The 21,027-nt window shown below is 37.4% G+C and overlaps 1 protein-coding gene across 2 annotated transcripts in view; it reads left to right on the forward strand.

Moving 5' to 3' along the window:
• The window catches only part of Prex2 (phosphatidylinositol-3,4,5-trisphosphate dependent Rac exchange factor 2), a 277,724-nt gene that overhangs the window by 91,374 nt on the left and 165,323 nt on the right, over window positions 1-21,027 (forward strand). For both annotated transcript variants that reach the window (XM_077800682.1, XM_026407761.2), the window contains exons 7-8: window positions 997-1,130; window positions 5,336-5,439. In XM_077800682.1, the coding sequence (XP_077656808.1) occupies window positions 997-1,130; window positions 5,336-5,439 (238 nt within the window). The remainder of the gene's footprint in view (window positions 1-996; window positions 1,131-5,335; window positions 5,440-21,027) is intronic.

Below are 21,027 nucleotides of genomic sequence, written 5' to 3' on the forward strand. Positions count from 1 at the left end.
GCTTATTTAATCAATAAGGATTCCCATGTCTTCCTTTAATTAATCAGCGGCTCTTTGGAAGGTTGTTCCCTTTATATCATTTTTTTTCTCTTCTTTTCCATACCAGAGGTGGATATATAAATTGATGCCTGATAAAAATTTAAACAGTTTCATACACTTTTTTATGTGTCTATAAATCCTTTCATCCATACTGGAGAAGCAAAGAAGAAAGGAAAAATATGAACATTAATCTTATGAATTAGTTTGAAATTATCTCCTTTCAAAATGGCATAGATGACATGATTATAGATGTGTCTGTCTTGTGCATGCGTACATTAACTGTCTGAACACACATCCAGAATCTATGCTGAGACTGACGAGGAACCTGGAAGGTGAAGGAGAGCTAGATTCAGTTGTTTATATTTAGTTGTCAATGGACCTTTCTTTATTTATAAGCAGTGCTGGTATTTGAACCCAGTGTCTCACATATGCTGGGCAAGTGCTCAACTGCTGCAGTCTGGCTAGGCACAATTCAGGAGCCACTTGTCAAAAGAAACGAACTTTATTTTTAGAACACACACACCACACCACACAGCTCTTCAGGAAAAACCCTCAGAGCCCAACTGCCACCACCGGCTTCCCAGGAGCCTCTCAACCTCCCCCACTCCTCCTGCTCTTGAGGCCGATTGGCTGGGTCGCATGGGTGGAACCAAAAGAAAGTCCCCCAATGAGCAGCTCTGTGGTCTGAAAGGGCGGGGAAACAGCCCAATGAGCATCACCACAGAGGAGCCAATCAGTTGGCAGCTAGAAGTTTGCTGGGGCCACTGTGAGCCAGTCATCAGCTGGCAGCTGGAAGTTTGCTGGGGCCCCTTTGGCTGTAGCTCTCAACACTCTACCACTGAGCTACAGTTCCAGCCTGAAGTATAGTTTTTAATGAGAAGAATCTTTACATACAAAGGTCTTGACCAAGTAATCAGAAGTTATTAATTTAATTAATTTATTTATTTTCTTATTTAGGGATCTAACATCACTGACACCTGTACTGAAATGTTGATGTGTGGAGTCTTACTGAAAATTTCCTCTGGAAATATTCAAGAACGGGTGTTTTTTCTTTTTGATAACCTTTTGGTGTACTGCAAAAGGAAACACAGGTGAGATCATAAACAAATTACACTTTAGAAATGATCCATCCACCTCACAGTTCCCCATTTTCCTTTGTGTTTCCCAGAGCTCATCCTGAAGATAACAATCAGGATTTACTTCCTCAGCCTGATTGCTATCTTCACCTTCTTGGTAGACCTCACAGAAGTGTCACTACCATATCATGACACTGTCTCCCCAGAGCCTTGCCAAGAAGAGGTGTTGTGCCTCAGTCCTCAGGGGCGAGCAGTTTACCTTATCACCCTCAGTCGCTCCCTGTGCGGGCCACCAAATGCCGAAGTCTGGCTGGGCACAATTCAGGAGCCACTTGTCAAAAGAAACTAACTTTATTTTTAGAACTACACATGCCAAACAAAACAGCTCCTCAGGAAAAAACCCTCAGAGCCCAACTGCCACCACCGGCTTCCCCCAAGCCTCTCACACCAACACCAGCCACTCCACCTCCCACAATCCTCCTGCTCTTGAGGCCGATTGGCTGGGTCGCGTGGGCGGAGCCAAAATAGTCCCCCAATGAGCAGCTCTGTGGTCTGAAAGGGCAGGGAAACAGCCCAATGAGCATCACCGCAGAGGAGCCAATCAGCTAGATGTTGCTGGGGCCGCTGTGAGCCAATCATCAGCTGGCAGTCTGAAAGGGCGGGGAAACAGCCCAATGAGCATCTCCAATGAGCATCACCACAGAGGAGCCAATCAGCTAGATGTTGCTGGGGCCGCTGTGAGCCAATCATCAGCCGGCAGCTGGAAGTTTGCTGGCAGCTGGAAGTTTGCTGGGGCCCCTTTGGCTGTGGCTCTCAACAGTGTTGGTTCCTCACCTGTATACCTCAGGGCCTGCGGGCGAGGCCCGTGTGTCTTCCCCCTTTCCCAATCCTGCTTTTTAACCATATCCACACCCACCCCACTTCCCTCAAGAATCTCAGCAAATGTGAAGTTCATGTCTTTCTTCCGTACTGACTTTTCTGGTGACTCTCTTAACATCTCCCTGTTATACACAATTCACTGATTGCTTTATCTCTTAGGTACTATCTTTCCACCCTACTCCTGTCTTGATTTTGGGAGTGTTCAAAATCCATATAGAGATCTGTCCATAATTTGGGACCTAAAAGTCTGCAGTATCTTTACCTGCAATGATCCTTTTCCTCCATTACACTTGAGCCTCCTGTCCTGTGACTGTCCCTTTACCTTGTCAATTACCTTGAAATTGAAAATCTTCATTGTAAGCATCCCACTCTGAACACCATTCCCTGTCCTGTTACTTCTCCTCTAATGTTCCCATGGAAGCTACTCTCTGATCCTTGAGCCTATTACTTTGACTTCAAATATTGCTTATTATCTCTTCTCTTTAAAAAAAGAGATATCTCTTATGTCCCACTCTCTCCTATCTCTCTGCTCTCTTTCATAGCTACCTTTCTGGGAAGAGTTTTAGGTTGTCATTTTTCTAATCCCTTACTTATTGTTTCCCCCTTTACAACATTCAATGAGACTTTAGTCCGATAACCTGCTCATGTGTGAGGATCCACCATGTTTCCTAATCCAGTGGTCACTTTTCTACTCTTGAAGGTTTTACTTGTTTTCTTAGCAGCATTTAACTTGGTGGAGTACGTCTCAAAATGCCAACTGTAGCTGGGACACTGGTTTCAGGGAGAGGGTACCAGTAGGCTTCATTCAATGGATAGGCACAGCAGAAGTTTGGAAGGTCAGGAATTTGAGTGATTGGATATGTGAAGTTCAGAAGTGAGAAAACTAACCAACCATTTTATGGTAGAGTGAGAATGAGAGACACAAAACTGATTTACTAGGCAGAATTAAGGGAGCTTCAATCTTTTATCTCTTGAAATGAGTTTTCCTAAGTCTGTTAGCAAGATGCCCAGAGGAAATTAATGAAAATTTGAAAGCTAAGTTGATGATATATGGCAATTAAGCCATGTGGATTATAGTATTAGAATTCTCTAGCAAGAGATAGTAGTTTTAAAAAATGCAATGACATGAAGCAAGAAAACACAGAACTGTAGCATGTACCTTTATGAAAGGGAACAGGTCAGGAATTGAGAGTTAAATTTTCATCATCTCTACCTTAATGAAGTTAAAAAAAAATTCTGCCCTCCCACCGTCCCTCTTTGTTGAGATGGGATCTTGCTGTGTTGCTCAGATTGGTCTTGAACTCCTGGGCTCAAGATATCCTCCTATCCTAGTTTTCAGAAGAGCAGGGACCACAGGCCTGTGCCATGGTGTCCAGCTCAAAATTTCTTTTGACGACGTGAAAATGAACCTACTTATATCTTTTATTGTTCCTTTCTAAATTCTTGGGTTTATTAGCATAGGGGCTAAGAAGAGGTTAATAGAAGTAAGCTTTAGGAAATTTTACCCATTGTACAACTCATCAAAAAATTATATGTGACCATGTACAATGGCACATGCCTGTAATCCCAGGGAGTCAGGAGGTAGAAGCAGGAAAATCACAAGTTCTAGGCTAGTCTCAGCTATTTAGTAAGGCCCTGTCTCAAAAAATAAAAAGGGCTGGGGTGTATCTTAGTGGTAAAGCATCCTTGGGTTTGATTCCCCAGTACTACACACACACAAAATGTTTAATGGAATGAAGGTGTTTTGGTGGAATAATTAAAGGCATCTGTTTGAGAATGAGATCTTTTTTCATGACAGTTGATATTATTGGTATTGATATTATTGTCTGTCTGTCTGTCTACCTGACATCAAATCCACAGCTTTGGCAAAATTAACATCAGTGTACCAACTGATGTTCTGTTATGGCTATAATTGTTAAATAAGTTAACAGAAAAAGCTTTACAAAGTTAAATTCCTGCTATTTAGTAAGCATCCTTAATGAATGGATAATCTGACCTTCAGTGATGCCAATTTTCATAGTTACCTGGCCTGAATTCCTGATTTAAGGATTTATTTAGGCTTAGTAACTAAGACACTTGGAGTTTGCTGTCAACATGAAATGGGGAATTCAGGGTGATGAAAGTTTGAGGATGACAGGCTCTCCAGTGAGATTAATTATCAATTTAGGATTAGTAAGTCTGATGAGGGTTTAGGATAGATAGACCAGGTTTATACCGACTTTTTCAAGGAAGGAGCCCTATGTGTGTGGCGGGGGGTGGTATGACAGTATCTTGAGGCACCTCCTGTGTACATCCATTCACTTCAGGGCAGGCATAGTCAGACGAGATGCTACAGGTAGTGGAAAGGTACATCTTGTTCTAGGTGTGTCTATATGGCACAGTAAATCAGGCATTGTTTGTGTCTATTCAGCTGGTGGCCAGACTTTTGTCAGTGAGTCAAACTGAAGAGTCTGGGTCACTGAAGTCTCTTGAGTGACTAGGTATTTTTTAAACCTCCTTGAATCATTTCTCAAACTCTTTTCTGTTTAATTAGAAAAAAAAATGTTTTGTTGTTTAAAAACACTTAAAAGTGTTTAGAATTCTCATATACAACTACCTAGTTCATTGTTAAAGTTCATCTGTAAACCTTGGTGTTTTATTGTGTTAGATACTCCTTGTGATGAAAGGTTGGTACTATACATACCATACACAGATTTTTAAAAAATGTTTTGAGTTATTTTTAAAATAAATATGACCATTGGTTAGGATTATAAATGCACTAAGAGACTTGTTCAACAAGCCTACAGTAATCATATCATAAAATGAGTATAGGAGATTTTTTTTTCTTAACAGCTGAATGTCACTCAGCTTAAGAACTTCTAGCATAGTCAGTTTTTTTGAAGAGGGAAGTACTCACTGAATTTGTTTAACAGAAAATTATAAAAATGGGAATTACCAGCTACTGAGCAATGAGAAATGAAGGTAAAACTAACCGAATTGCAGCATCAAAATATTCAACCTTTAGTGTGTGTCACAGTTTCATTGGGCAAGACAGATGTCATATACTGAGCAAAAGCATATGCTCAGCTCTCCCACCTGTGTATGATCTTTAGCCCCAACTTTATTATTTAAAGAAATTTATTTAAAGAAATTAGTACATCAGTCACATCTTGTAAAGCAACTAGGATATAAGTCTGATCACCAAGTGCCAAAAAACTGTTGTAATGTTGATTTAATTGATCTCTCTCTCTCTCTCTCTCTCTCTCTTTCTTTCTCTCTAAAGACTCAAGAAAGTGTGATGTTTTAACATTGTTCTGCATGAGGTTTAGTAACAAAGTTTTTGTGGTTTCATTCATTTAAAGACGCTTGAAGAACAGCAAGGCATCCACAGATGGACACCGGTACCTATTTCGGGGCCGGATCAATACCGAAGTGATGGAGGTGGAGAATGTGGATGATGGCACCGGTGAGTGATGTGGAGTGAAAATGGAATGCCAACAGTGAAGTCCCTTGGAAGATGGAGTTCTCACTTGAATAATTTATCTGCATGCATTAGACCTTAGGAATATTTTGTCAGAGAGCCATCATGCTAAGGGAGGAGAAAGGTTGGGTAAATGAGTGCAGGTCTGTTGTGAACATGGAGAATTATGTTTGGCTGAAACTCTGCTATTAATACAAGAATACTGAGGGAGAGCTAAGTGGTGTTCTATCTGAGAATGTCCATTTTGCTTTAATCCCACAGGATGTGCACAATTCCTGTTTTATAGAGTTATGTGCGTGGAAAATAACTCAGTTCTCTTAAGGTTGTACTTTGTTGTATCAGTATATGTATGACATTTTGTTCCTATAACAAATTCACCATAGAATGTAACAAACTGCAGATTTTTTTTTTTCTGTACAACTGTGACTAATATAGACAGGCTGTCGCTTTGCTTAAGAGAGGAAAAGTCTTGGGTAGAGATGATTTGTGTAATTTTAAATACCTTATTACTCAAATATAGCACATTTTTGTTTAGTAAATTTTAAAGTATGGACCTTTGCAAGCGAGCTCATGTGAAGTTAAAATAAATTTTATTTTTGATTTGAAAGAAGTTGTCTATAAATTGAGTGCTTAGTAAATTGAATCACATTTTCCCCAATGATTTCTATTATAATTTCAAAGGTAGATTAGGGAAAGTGATAGGATGAAATAAAATATATTAATTGTTGCTGAGTGACTTTTGTTTTCCTATAGAGAGATGTCTTTATAATTGGGGCACAGTTCAGCTGTCTACCTCCCATGTACCTCTTTTTTTTTTTTAAAGAATTTTAAAAAAATGTTATATATTTTTAAAAATTTTATATTTTTTTTATGTGGTGTTGAGGATCAAACCCAGCACCCCGCACATGCCAGGCGAGTGCACTATCACTTGAGCCATGCCCAGCCCCCCATGTACGTTTATTGTCATTCTGGGGTCCCAGTGAGAAGAGTGCTTATCACCTGTTAGGGGTAGAGACTTTTTTTTTCAAATGCTCACTTGTGTGCTATTTTTCTATCCCATTGTGAGCATCATGACACATAGTCTGGTACTTAAAAGAGTGAACCATGATTGTGGCAATTTTGGGGAAAAGGCAGACGACATTGGGCAAAACTTGGTGGTGCTTGAGACTAGGAATCACCTGTGAGTCACATCATCCTGTGGAGGGGCTCCTCATAGACTAACTATGAGACAGAGTGTGGACCCATCAGACACTTGACACAGGTGACCCATTTCAAATTCCTTTCTGTGCTGCAGGCTAATACAGTTGCAGATGTTACCAGCAGGCTGTCTTTCCATAGCAGGATGGACCTATTATTTTTCCTAAGGTGGCAGTAATTCATTTTATGCTAAGACGATGTGATGACATTTTAAAACATTGTCTGTCCAGAATGTTAAGATCCATCTTGTCACAGTAACCTGAATGTTCAAGAGGATGTGCAGAACCCATTTTGCCCAAGAGTCAGCAGACAGAACTCAAAACCTTGACTCTTTTTTTAAAATTTGTCCTTTCTCTAATGGACCTCTGCCCTCCATTTAGTCACTTCCTTTATTTTGTTTCTTTTTTATGCTTTTCCATAGGCTTAGAGGTCCTGGCCTTACTTCCTGAGGGATGGAACCTCTCTACCCCTTGTGTTCCAGTTCCTTCTCTATCCCACAAACGATGTGATCACCACCATTGGTACCATCTGCCCTGGTGGTCAAAGTGAATTTTGATGATGGTGGTGGGAAACTGAGGCACTAGATGAAGAAGTAGAAGGGCACAGGGTCTTTGGAGGCAGGGGCATATAATGCAGAGTTAGGTGACAGGGAGTGAGATCCTATGGGGAGTTTTACACAAATGGTGCTTGGATTCAGTCCCATCAAAAAGTTGTCCTGGGGCTGTGAAGATTCCAGTCTTTGGGGCCTCAGTTCCTGGGGATAGGAACATTTTAGAAGACATCCCAGTACCTTTGTGGGTATAATTAGGGTGAAGGTGGGACATTTACAAGTTAGTTGTTTGATGGAGACTCTTTGGGCAAATTTATAAGGTTCAGCTTTCATTGTAATTCATTAGACTATTATTCACCGGGGCTATTTTGCCAGACAAACAAACATACATAAGCAGTATGTTGCAGAAATTTGGCAGCAAACATTGTTGCTACAAGGTCACTTAGAGAATTGTCAGGCTCCAATTTTGTACCTTCTCCAGCTTCCTACAAGGAAATTGTAGTTTTCTCTTGGGTATATCCACTCAGTCTCCAGGGGAAAGTATATCCTCTATCAGTCTTGGAAATTCAAAAATAGAATTTTTTGAATTTTGAAGATGAATAGGATCTTGAAAATCAATTAATACACTCTGTTAACATTTCCATTGATAGTGAAAATAAGGCTGGATTTAAGAACTCACTCAAGTTTTTCAGCTGTTTCACATAGAGCAGTGCGGGGCCAGGGTCAAGTTTGCTAGGCACCCATGTGTTCGTGCCTTGAGAAATAGGAGAACAGCAGGTTTATATAGGTTTTAAATCCACGGTGACCAAGTGGGGAGCTGTAAGGAATGCCAAAATTAATTTCGGTTGTTTATTTTTCCTAAAAAGCCAATCTGGGTGTTCCACCAACTTTCTCCCATAATAGAAGCTGCTTTTGCTGCTAATGATGATGCTGATGCTGCTACTTCTTCTTTTAATTTTCATTGAATATTTTTAGTTACATATAACATTAGGATACATTTCGACATATTCACAAAAGCATGGAATATAATTTGCTCTAATTTAGACCCCAGCACTTCTTCCTCACTTCTGCTTCCCCCTGCTCCCCTCTCTACTGACCTTTCTGAAATATATATATATATATATATATGTATATATTTAATTTATACATATATATAAATTTAAGTAGTGTCTTTTTCATGGTGGCCGTGTTCATATTATGTACATATGAAAGTTCAGTCAGATTTATACCACTGTTCTTCCCTGATCTGGTCCCTCCTTCCTCCTCCTCAATCTCCTTCATAACAATGGAGAATTCCTCAGCCATGAAGAAGAGTGACATTATGACACTTGCTGGTAAATGGATGGAACTGGAGAGTGTCATGCTAAGTAAAATAAGCCAGTCCCTAATAGTCAAAGGTTGGATGTTTTTTTTTTTCTTTTCTTTTAATATTTTTTTTTTTAGCTATAGGTGGACACAATATCTTCATTTTATTTTTTTATGTGGTGCTGAGGATCGAACCCAGTGCCTCATGCATGGTAGGTGAGCGCTCTACCTCTGAACCACAGCCCCAGACCCTGAATGTTTTTTCTGATATCCCCTAATACAAAATAGAGGTGGGGATAAAAAAGAGAAAGAGAAAGGAAAAAAAATGGAAAATCTATCAAAGTAGAGGAAATATCAGTGGAGCTACATTTCTTTTTGATGAACTCAGGTTTTAAGTCTGCTTACTAGATACATTGTGAATGGAGCCGTGATGCTGAAAGATCTAGGAAGAACTCAATGCTGCCCACCTGCCAAATACTCTCCACACCTGGACCCTGGATAAGTTGAATGAGGGATGGGCAAATACTCTGACATTTATCTCCTATTGCCAAACTCTAAAACCAACAACTACTCCATTTCTAGTTATAAATAATGAAAATGAATGGATTGAGATATATACTTAAGCATGTTGGAACTTTTGATGGAAAATTGAATGAAAAAAGTTTTCTTCCAATTTTAATTATAGAAATACTGAATATTTTTATTTTCTCTACGTATAATTAAAATGTGTTTTTCCACTAAGAAAGAAGCTCTGTCAGAAAACTTAATTGCATTGATTTACCTCAAAACATGCAGAAGAAATAATTGCATTTGGAATGAGACTAAGCTCCCAGGTGACATGTAAATATCTCAAATCTTTTGAGAACTAAATGATTATAATTTTATTTACAATGCTTAATGATTTGTACTGTATCCTAGCTAATGTTAATAAAGAAAAATGTGATGAAATGGTGGAATGCCATGCATAAGTACAAAAATTTATCTGTTTACTTAAAGTGTCCATATTACTATTTCCTATGTTCAAGGAAGATGTTAACCGTATAGTTTGTGACCAGAATCAGATTCCCTAGATACCAATTCTGACTTTGGTGAAACTTAATTCCTCTTTGAGATTTATTTCTGGCGATCTTGGTTTGGTTGTGAGGCTATAAAATATATCTGACTTAAAAATTAAAGTAGGAGAGCTATTAAAATGTCTAGAATCAATTTTCATAATGCATACTTGGAAAGCCTTACAAAAAGTAGCACTAGATATTGTTATTCTCTCTTAAGACTTAGTTTATTTGTGTGTGTGTACAGAGGGCACCTATATAGAAAATGTATTCTATAATTGAGTTTTAGTAGATTATAGATTTCAATATAGTAGTCAAATTTGAATAAGATATAAGACTTTTTTATTTTTTTATTTGTTCTACAAATTGTTAATTTGATACTATCTCATTTATTGATTCTTGATTTTACTTCTTGTGCTGTAGGAGTCTTGTTGAGGAAATCGATTCCTAAGCATACAAGATGGAGAGTTAGGCCTACCTTTTCTTCTATTATGCACAGGGTCTCTGGTCTAATGTTTAAGACCTTGATCCACTTTGAGTTGGGGTGAGAGATAGGGATTTAATTTCATTTTGCTACATATGGATTTCCAATTCTCCCAGCACCATTTGTTGAAGAGGCTATCTTTTCTTCAATGTATATTTTTAGCATCTTTTTCTAGTATGAGATAATTGTATTTATGTGGGTTTGTCTCTGTGTCTTCTATTATGTACCTTTGGTCTGCATGTCTGTTTTGGTGATAATACCATGCCATTTTTGTTATTATACCTCTGTAGCGTAATTTAAGGTCTGGCTGTGATGCCTCCTGCTTCATTCTTCTTGCCAAGAATTGCTTTGACTATTCCGGGTCTCTTATTTTTCCAAATGAATTTAATAATTACTTTTTTTCTATTTCTATGAAGAATTTCATTGGAATTTTAATAGAAACTGCATTATATCTGTATAACATTTGTCGTAGTATGGCCAATTTGACAGTGTTAATTCTGCCTAAGAGCTTTCCATTTTCTAAGGTCTTCTTTAATTTCTTTCTTTACTGTTCAGTAGTTTTCATTGTAGAGGTCTTTCAACTCTTTTGTTAGATTAACTCTCAAGTATTTTATTTTATTTTTTGAGGCTACTGTGAATGGGGTAGTTTCCCTAATTTCTCTTTCAGTGGATTCATCACCGATGTGTAGGAACACATCTAATTTATGAGTGTTAATTTGATATTCTGCTACTTTTCTTAATTTGTTTATTAGTTCTAGAAGTTTTCTGGTGGAAATTTTTAGATCTTCTAAATATAGAATCATGTCATCAGCAAATAGTGATATTGTGAGTTCTTCTTTTCCTAACTGTATCCCTTTAATTTCTTTCTTCTGTCTAATTGCTCTGGCTAGTGTTTCAAGGATGATGTTGAATAAAAGTGGTAAAAAGAGGACATCCTTGTCTTGTTCCAGTTCTTAAACAGAATGCTTTCAATTGTTCTACAGTTAGAATGATCTTGGCTTTGGGCTTAGCATAGATAGCTTTTACAATGTTGAGGTATGTTCCTACTATCCCTCATTTTTCTAGTGTTTTGAACATGAAATGATGCTGTATTTTGTCAAATGCTTTTTTCTGCATCTATTGAGATGATCATATGATTCTTATCTTTAAGTCTGTTGATGTGATGAATTACATTTATTGATTTCCATATGAAGAACCAACCTTGCATTCCCAGGATGTACCCCAGTTGATTGTGGTGCACTATCTTTTTAATGTTTTTGTATGCAACTTGCCCAAATTTATTTAAGATTTTTGCATCTATGTTCATCAGGGATGTTGGTCTGAAGTTTTCTTTCCTTGATGTTCTTTGTCTGATTTTGGTAACAGGGTGATACTAGCCTCATAGAATGAGTTTGGAAGGGTTCCCTCCTTTTCTATTTCATGGAATAATTTGAGAAATATTGAGGTTAATTCTTCTTTGAAGGTCTTGCAGAATGTGGCTGAGAATCTGTTTGGTCCCAGGCTTTTCTTAATTAATAGGCTTTTTGATGGCATCTTCTATTTCATTGCTTGAAATTGATCTGTTTGTGTATGTCCTCCTGTTTCAGTTTGGGTAGGTCATGTCTCTAGAAATTAGTTGATATCTTCAAGCTTTTTTATTGTACTGTAGTATAAATCTTCAACATAGTTTCTGATTGTCTTCTATATTTCAGAAGCATCTGTTATGATATTTCTTTTTCATCATGAATTTTAGTAATTCGAGTTTTCTGTCTTCATTAGCATAGGCAAGGGCTAATCAATTTTGTCTATTTTTACAAAGGCCCAACTTTTTGTGTTGTCAATTTTTTGAATTGTTTCTATTGATCCAATTTCATGGATTTTAGCTCTGATTTTAATTATTTCCTGTCTTCTACTGCTGTTGGTGTTCATTTTAAAAATTTTTCTAAGCTTATAAGATATAATGTTAGTTTATTTATTTGTTGATTATTTTTCTTCTTTTAAGGAATAAGCTCAATGCAATGAACATTTCTCTTAGCACTGCCATCATAGTGTCCCAGAGATTTTGATATGTTGTATCATAAATAAATAAATGTGTATTCATTTACCTCTAAGAATTATTTTTTCTCCTCTCTGATGTCTTCTGCTATCCACTGTTGATTCAATAGTGTATTACTTAGTCTCCAGGTGTTTAAGTAGCTTCTATTTTTTATTTTATCATTGATTTCTAATTTCATTTCATTATGATCTGATAGAATGCAGAATACTATTTCTATTTTTTGTAATTGCTAATGTGGCATCATATAGTCTATTTTAGAGAAGGATCCATGTGCTGCAGAGAAGAAAGTGTATTAGCTCCTTGAAGGATTATATACTCTATACATCTGTTAAGTATAAATTATTGATTTTTTTATTTAGTTATATAGTTTCTTGGTTTAGTTTTTGTATGGTGCATCTCCTATAAAATTATAGGAGAGATTTGTTAAAGTCAACCAGTATTATGTTGTTGTGGTCCTTTTGATTCTTGAAATCGAGAATGGTTTGTTTGATATACATAGACACTCCATTGTTTGGGGCACAGATATTTACAATTGTTGCGTCTTGTTGATGTATGATTCACCTAAGCAGTACAAAATGTCCTTCTTTGCCCTTTCTGATTAATTATGGCTTGAAGTCCATTTTATCTGAGATGTGGACAGAAACCCCTGCATATTTATTCAATCCATGTGGATGATGTGTTTTTTTCCCATTTTTTCACCTTCATTTGAAGGTGAGTCTCTTGGAGACAGTATATTGTTGGGTCTTGTTTTTTAATCCAATCTGCTAGTTTATGTCTTTTGATTGATAAGTTTAACTCATTAATGTTCAAGGTTATTATTGAAATATTATTTGTGTTCCCAGTCATTTTGATTTATTTCTAGTTCTTAATTTGAATTAGTTTCTTCTTTGATCAGCTATTCCTTTAGTTCCTCCCTTCTCTGGTTTTCATTTTTTTTTTTCATTTCATCTTCATGCAATATTTTGTTGAGAATATTCTGAAGTGTAGGTTTTCTGGTTGCAAATTCTTTTAATTTTTGTTTACCTGAGAAGGCTTTTATTTCCTCTTCAAATCTGAAGCTTAATTTTGCTGGATATGGTATTCTTGGTTGGCATCTGTTTTCTTTCAGAGCTTGGTATATGTTGTTCTGAGACCTTCTAGCTTTGAGGGTCAAGGTTGAAAAATCTGCTGAGATCCAAATTGGTTTCCCTCTATATGTAATGGATACTTTTCTTTTGGGGTCTTTAAAATCTATTCTTACTCTGTGTGCTAAGCATTTTGACTATAATGTGCCTTGGTGTGGATATTTTGTAATTTTGTACATTATGTGTCCTGTGAGCCTTTTGTATTTGATTTTCCATTTCATTCTTCAGGTTTGGGAAATTTTCTGATATTATTTCTTTGAAAAGATTGTGCATTCCTTTGCTTTGTACCTCCGTGATTTCATCTATCTCAATAAATCGTAAATTTGGTCTTTTCATGTTATCCCATAATTCTTGGAATTTCTGTTCATGGTTTCTTAACGTCTTCACTGCCTGGTTGCCTTTATTTTCAAGATTATATATTTTGTCTTCATTGTTTGAGGTTCTGTCTTTGAAGTGATTTACTCTGTTGGTGATACTTTGTATTGAATTTCGTTTATTATTTCCTTCATTTTCAAGGATTTCAGTTTTTTTTTTCCAGAATCTCTGCCTCTTTATTGGAGTAATCTTTTGCTGCCTAGATTTGCTCTCTTATATCATCCTTTACTTTGCAGATCATTTGAACTATGTACATTCTGAACTCCTTCTCTGACATTTCTTCTATTGTGCTGTCAGTGGATTCTATTATTGTAGCATCTTGGTTTGTTTGGGGCGCTTTTTTCCCTTGTTTTTTCATGTTGTTCATTTGTCTTGCCCTCTAGTAGTGTGGATCCAAGGTATTGAAGTTTCTACCCTATAGACTTACAGTATCTCTGAAGGTTTCCAATACCTCGCCTTTAAGGGGGAGATCAATATTAATAGCACCCCGTGCAAACAATATGCAACCTTAAGCCAGATGGCTTGTATTAAGATGCTTACAGTTTAGCAATAAACAGAAATTATGTGTTCGATTATTATCAACAATATAAACAGTAGGTTTGCAAAAGGGTCTACAGTTTTTAATGGTGGACAAAGAAAGAATTAGGGGGATGTAGGATGTGGTGTTTATGAGGTAGGCAGTGAGAATAAAGAGGTATTAGATCATAGGAAGAATGATAGAGGAATCAAAAGTGGTTTGGCTGTTAGCAGGAGAAAAGAGAGATTCGGGGAAACAGATAAGTGAGAGGAAATATAGAGAAAGAGTAAGATTAATTAATTAATTTAAAAAGTAAAAATAAGAAGAAAAAATTGGAAAACATTAAAAAGAAAAAACACATGAAATAAAAGAATATACAACAACTGTAGTAAATACAACTGTATAACTACAAACTGTAATAGTACAAACTGTAGTATAAACAAACTGTAATAATACAAACTGTAGTATATACAAACTGTAATACTACAAACTGTAGTATATTATTCAGACATTCCAGTCTTCAGTAGTCTGAAGCTCTTGATGCCTGGTTCTGATCTACACAGTACAGAACAGCTCTCCCAGGCAGTCACACAGGGTCCTGATGCTCAGCCCTCAGACTTCCAGAGAGAGACGTTCCTGACTGGGAAGTCAAAGAGTCTGGGTGGGAGAGACAGTTTAGAGATCAGAGGTCAAGAATTGTAGGTCCACAGGCAATGTAAGGGGCTAAGACCTCTGCAGCAAGTTTGTGGCTATTAGCACACCTAGCAGGAAGAACTTAGGTGTAATCAAGCCTGCAGGGAACTTGGTGATGGTCTTCCAGGCCCTGGCTGTTATCCCTAGATGAAAGCAGGAACTCGCACTGGCATCAGTGGTAGAGGCAACCTGTAGGTACCTTGATGTTGGGTTTCTAGGCCCTAGCCAGTGTCCCAAGATGGAAGCTGCTCCTACTAAAGATGTTGATAGCAGCCTCGGAGGTAACCCACTATGGACACTACCACATTCAGAAATGAGGCAGTGAGGGCAGGCCATGCAGTTGCGATGGGCAGCCTGTTTAAGGATGCAGCTCTGTGATGTGCGCTGCCACCACCTATAACAGCACACAGTGCAAACAACATACACCCTTAAATCAAACAGCGCCTATGAAGGCGTCTATAGTTTTATTGTAATAATAATAAATTATGTGATCAATTTTTGTCTATAATATATATAAAGTACATTTGCAAAAGGGTTTACAATTTCAAATGGTGGACAAAGAGAACAGAAATGGTGTAGGATGTGATGTTTATATAAAAGAAGTATAGGAGGAGTGAAAGATGGATTAATAGAGGTTGGCTGTTAGCAAGAGTAAAGAAAATCCAGGGAAATGTGAGAGAAAAAAATATACATGATCTGAAAAAATTAAAAATAGAAAAAGTGAAAATAAAAGACTACCCAACAAAATGGTAATATAATATTCACACACCCCAGTCTTCAATAAACTGATGTATGAAAAAATATAAAATATATTGGTTTCAAAAATGGTAGAAATGTGAAAGAAAAAAAGAAAAAGAAAAGTAAAAATTATCTCAAAAAAAATCGAAACATTGTTTCTATTGGAGATCAAAAGTTTCTCAGATTACCTTCTCAACATGTACATGAGGTTGTCTGGTATATGATGCTAGCTCCACCATCAGGATGGGTAGGATTGCTAGGGTGAGAGGGTTCATCATGGAGGTGGAACCACTGGAGGCAAGGTGTAGGCTTAAGTATGGTTCGATCTCTTTGCTGGGTGCCAATTGGCTGGAGATTTTTACCTCATCATACCTTCAGGGTCCAGCCGTTCCAGGTATATGTTGCAAGACGGCAGTCAGGAATCCTCTTTGGATTCCACTTGGGTGGTGTAGGAGCCCTACAGCCTGTTAGTTCGTAGTCCCCTGCTTCACCCGTGGACCTAAGAATTCCTGGTCTCTGATTCAGCCTCAGAGCTCAATCTCTCCTTATTCCTGCCCTTTGGAATTCTCAATCAGGTGCTTCTCTCCCTGGTTCTGGAAGCAGCCGCATTGGAAGCGGAGGAGGAAGCCAGGTGCGTTTCTGCGATCATTATGCTCCCTGTGTAAACCTCTCTCTGTGCTTGATTTTCTCCTGGTCACTTAGGCATGCTCTCTGTCATGCAGTGTGGGTTTGCCAGGCTTGTTTCCTGGGCCAGACTGGGCTCTGCCAGTACTTGGCTTTTGTAGCTGTCCGCGCAGTGCCGCGCAGTGCCGCGGGGCCGAGGCAGAACGGTTCCTTCTGTTGTTCTCGGCATACCAAGGGAAAAATGGCGGCTTCCTTCCCGCTCGTGGATACCGCACAGCACAGCTTACTGTTGTTTCAGGCAGTGACTCTGATCTCTAAACTCTCTGTACCCCGACTCACCTCGTCTTCCCAAGAATGAGCGTTTCACTTTGTTGCTTTACTGTGTTCACGCAAAGTCTGCTTTGGCTTTTGCCTCTAGCCGCTCCGCTACCATGGCTCTGGGGCTGGCGATTTTCTTGTTTTATTGTATTTATTATTTCCCTTCTTTTATTATATCTGCTCTCCTGGGTCCCCGATCAAATTACACATGACTCTGGCCAACCGCAAGGGGTTCAGTGGCAGAAGACTTCTGGTCCCATGCCAGGAGCCCCCCCACCCCAAGCAGCCTTGTTCTAGAATTGGAGAGGAGAACGGTCTGGGCCAGGAGCCATAGAGCTACGGGGCGCCAGGGACTGCCCTGGGAGGGCAACTGATGGGGAGGGGGTGCCTTGGCCACTCTTGCCCATGTACCTTGCTGTAATCCCCCAATCTGTTTTGAGTGTCCAGTATTAAATTCCAGTAAAGTCTCCTTGAATTCTTGATCATTCCATAAGACACTTCATGTCTTATTGCTTAAAAGGTGCCAGTTTGCCCTTCTTGGTTCACACCAGAGAGCCACCATGGAAGCAACCCCTCTATTCCGCCATCTTGACACTATCCTCAACATTTTCTTATTCTTAAGATGTTTTTTAAAAGTAAGATTTTTTTTTAAAGAAAAATTCCACTTTTCATTTTTAACTTGTGTTTAAGATATTAGACATATTGCATATAAAATTAAATATTGTTTCTAAATGATATTTTTAAAATTTTTTTTTCAATTTTTCTTTTTATGTGTAGGTTTTAAACTGTGTAAGACCATGAGCTGTGTAATTTTTTGTCCTTTTTCATTAAAGTGTTATCTTACTGATTGTTTTCTTAAACTTTATGTCTTATTGCCAAATAAGCATAGTTTTAAAGTAAACCAAAATTACCTCAGCAATTATAACATTAGCTCATATGCTACATCAAATATATTTATAATTAAAAAATAAGAATAAATTTACAATGTTGAAAAGAGGACGAAGAGCATAATAGTTACTTCTGATACACTTAAAATTTGAACATTATTAATTTAAGGGAATTATTTAAGAATACAAAAAGTTTGAGGATTGAGCTACTTTTTAGCATTATAATGAAAAGTCAGTTGGAACCTTTTTCTAATGTATTTATTGTTACCGTAAATAATGTCCTGTATTATTTTGCATGCTAGAAAAATGTCTGCTATTATTTGATAAAAATCAAAGAATTATTACAAAAATATGTTATATAACATTAAATATATAGTCTACTTATGAGTAAATCGTAATTTTAAAGGTTTACTTTTGAAATTTATATATTTGCACTGTTGATTACCAGAATGAGGACTGACTACATTATGTAGACACCAATTACTTGTTTTTAAATAAATATTTTTACATTTTTTTTCTGTTAATCTTTTTCAGTGTATGTAATACTTGGATATTATCTATCTAATTAATGCAAAAATATTGACAGGGTACCCGCATGTCCACTGAGATTTCTAGTATATCAGTTTTGGATAAACCTTATCTCATTAAATGAAAGTGATTTGAATTAAGTGTGAGAATTTGCAAATTGTGAAGCTTTGAGCAATAATGACATGTTCAGGTCTGACCCTTGGATTTTTCTGATTCTGGAAAAAATCAGAGGCTATGAAACTGAGATACTCAACATTTAATTTGATATTTTCTATAAAATTAATATTTTTGATCTACTGAAGCTTGTGAATTTATCTGTTTTTCATTTGAGAAAATATTTATTATTTAATTATGATTTTTTTAAAAAAAAATTCCTACTAAGGACAAAGCACTGTTGGGCTTTTCCTTAATCTTTGAGTGTTCTTTATAGAGAAGGTTAGTTCTTGTTTTGAGTATATTGAAAAATATGCTATGATTAAAATCATAAAGCTGTACACATCACTATATCCTTTTTTTAATATTTATTTTTTAGTTGTAGTTGGACACAATACCTTTATTTATTTATCTTTATGTGGTGCTGAGGATTGAACTCAGGGCTTCACATGTGCTAGGCGAACACTCTACCATTGAGCCACAAACTCAGCCCATACATCACTATATCTTTTGAAGTAAACAAGAAGCATCTACTTATTTTATAAAATAAATCGTAATTATGATAGCATTATGAAGTAGGTGGACTACATTTTGAGTCCTGTTATACGTATATGTGTATGGCTTGCATATGTATATGTGTGTAACTATGTCTGTATACATAGATACTTAAATTTTCATATAATTTAAAAAATTGATATAGTAAAAGTCAGCATGTATACTTTAAAAATTTAAAATTGCAATATGAAAGAGGATATTCTTTCAAAATATTGTAAATGCAGCATTTATCCTGTAATTTGAGACAAATTTGGCAGTCAACTAATTTACCTGGGTTTCTGTCTATTGGAACAGTAGCCACATGCAGTCAGTCCCTTGCCTGCTTGTCTGGTCCTGAGTTCATCTGTATGATTTCCAAGAAAGTTTGATTGCACAGGCTTGGGTGGTCAGGTTCTCTTCATGGAAGAGTTGGGTGCACACATTAAAAGAAGAAAGAATCTGTGCAACAGAGGAGAGTGGGGTGGCTTGATGAGAACCCCATCCTAGGGAAAGCATCTGGAGTCACAGGACAAGCAGGAAGCAGTAGATAAGACTAGAGTGGTGGGAACATATTACAACATTGTGAAAAACGTCCTCAGCTAAGTGAGCAGGGATATTACAGGATCCATCTTGCTGCTCACAGCCCAGATGGAAGATAAGATATATAGTCAAGGAAGGAGACTTTATTTGAAAAGCTAGTTGGTTAAGAAGATAGAAGTTTCTTATCCAAAGTCCATCTTTCTGGGAAACTAATTCAGGAGTGGTTTATTTCAACAATTCGTGGGTATTGCCAGAATGGTAGGCACCTTTTCACAGCTGGTGTGCCATATGATGCATACCTACCTGATCCTAGTAGTTCCCAGTTGGTTTCCAGTTCTGCAAATTTCAAGAACAATGATTAATATTTCCATCAATGCTGAGCTTCAGGCATAGAAGAAATCTACATATTTTGACTCGATTCAGTGGCAAGACACCAAAGCCTTTTGAGCTAAATGTGGCATGATGAAAAAAATAGTAAAGTAAGAGCCAGCAGGGTGAGAAGAGGGCAGTGATGTGACTTGAGTAACCCAGGAGGGGAAGGAAGGAAGAGGTGGTAGGCCCAGGGCATACACCTGTGCATGTCAGGAGCATTACCTGGATGACTTTGGTGTCTGAACTAGTTGTCTCTTGTGCTCTGTGGGAGGAATTTGTTGTGCTGATTTTAAAGTAAGTCCAGGCAGGTGCAGTGTAATTCCAGTGTAATGCCTATAATTCCAGCTTCTTAGGAGGCTGGGGCTGGAGGATTGTGAGTTCAAAGCCAGCCATATCAATTTAGTGAGACCCTGTCTCAAAACAAAACAAAACAAAACAAAACAAAAAAAAAGACTTTGGATTTTTAAACTATGTAAATACCACTGGATTGAATCCCCTGTAATACACACACAAAAAAACAACAACAACAACAACAACCACAAACAAATACAATAAAGTGTAATGTTTAGTACATAGGCTACATGTGGCTACTTTGGTTTTCTTCATCTAGAGTTATTGCTTAAATGGTAATAAACGTAGTGGAAATGTGGGATCTTTTAAAGTGCAGTGCAAGGTTCACTTAGCTAATCACGGATACTGGTCTTACAGGGAAACAAATTGTGGTTGGGTGGAGGGGTTGTTAACATGTATAATCTGAATTTTTTTTAACAATTTTTTCTACCAGTTTATTATAATTTCTTACTTGTTTATTTTTGTAGCTATTAAGGAGGGTTCAGAGTATAATTATGAAATAAATAACTTTTATTTTCCCTCTGCCCATTAGTACTTAAACTGACATGCATTATGAGGTTGTGCTGCTTTGCATAGAATGTGAACGTGAATCAAATATGCAAAAGGAAGAAGAAAAGTACAAAAATTATAATGTCTGATATAATTCCATTCTAAACCAAATGTAACCTGGGAGTTTGAAAGACCCACAACTCTACAACATCATTTGATAGTGAATTTGGGGAATTAATAGTCTAAGAGCAGGTAATGTGTGGTGACATTTGGGTACGAATGAAAGACTGTGGGAAGCATATTATCAGAAACTGAGTGCCAAGAACCTCTGCTTCTGTTCAAAACTTACTAAGCAAAATCAATCATTTGAGAGAGGACTCACCAAGCCACAGTATAAGTGCTATATAGAGTCATTCTGTAAGCCACCTTTAACCTTTTTCTGGCTTCCCTCTTGTCTATGGCCATGGCTACTCAATAAATTTTAGGGGAGACAAATGAAAAGGGTCACTGTTTGAGTCAGATTTTTTCACTGCTGTGATTAAAGGATCTGACTAGAACAGCTGTAAGGAGGAAAAGTTTATTTGAGGGCTTACGGATTCAGAGGTCTCAGTCCATAGAAGGCTGGCTCTATTTCTCTGGGCTTGAAATGAGGTTAACATCATGGAGGAGTGTGTGGCAGAAAGAAGCAGCTCACATCATGATGATCA

Source organism: Urocitellus parryii, chromosome 7 (assembly GCF_045843805.1).
Source record: "Urocitellus parryii isolate mUroPar1 chromosome 7, mUroPar1.hap1, whole genome shotgun sequence".
Taxonomy (NCBI): Eukaryota; Metazoa; Chordata; class Mammalia; order Rodentia; family Sciuridae; genus Urocitellus; species Urocitellus parryii.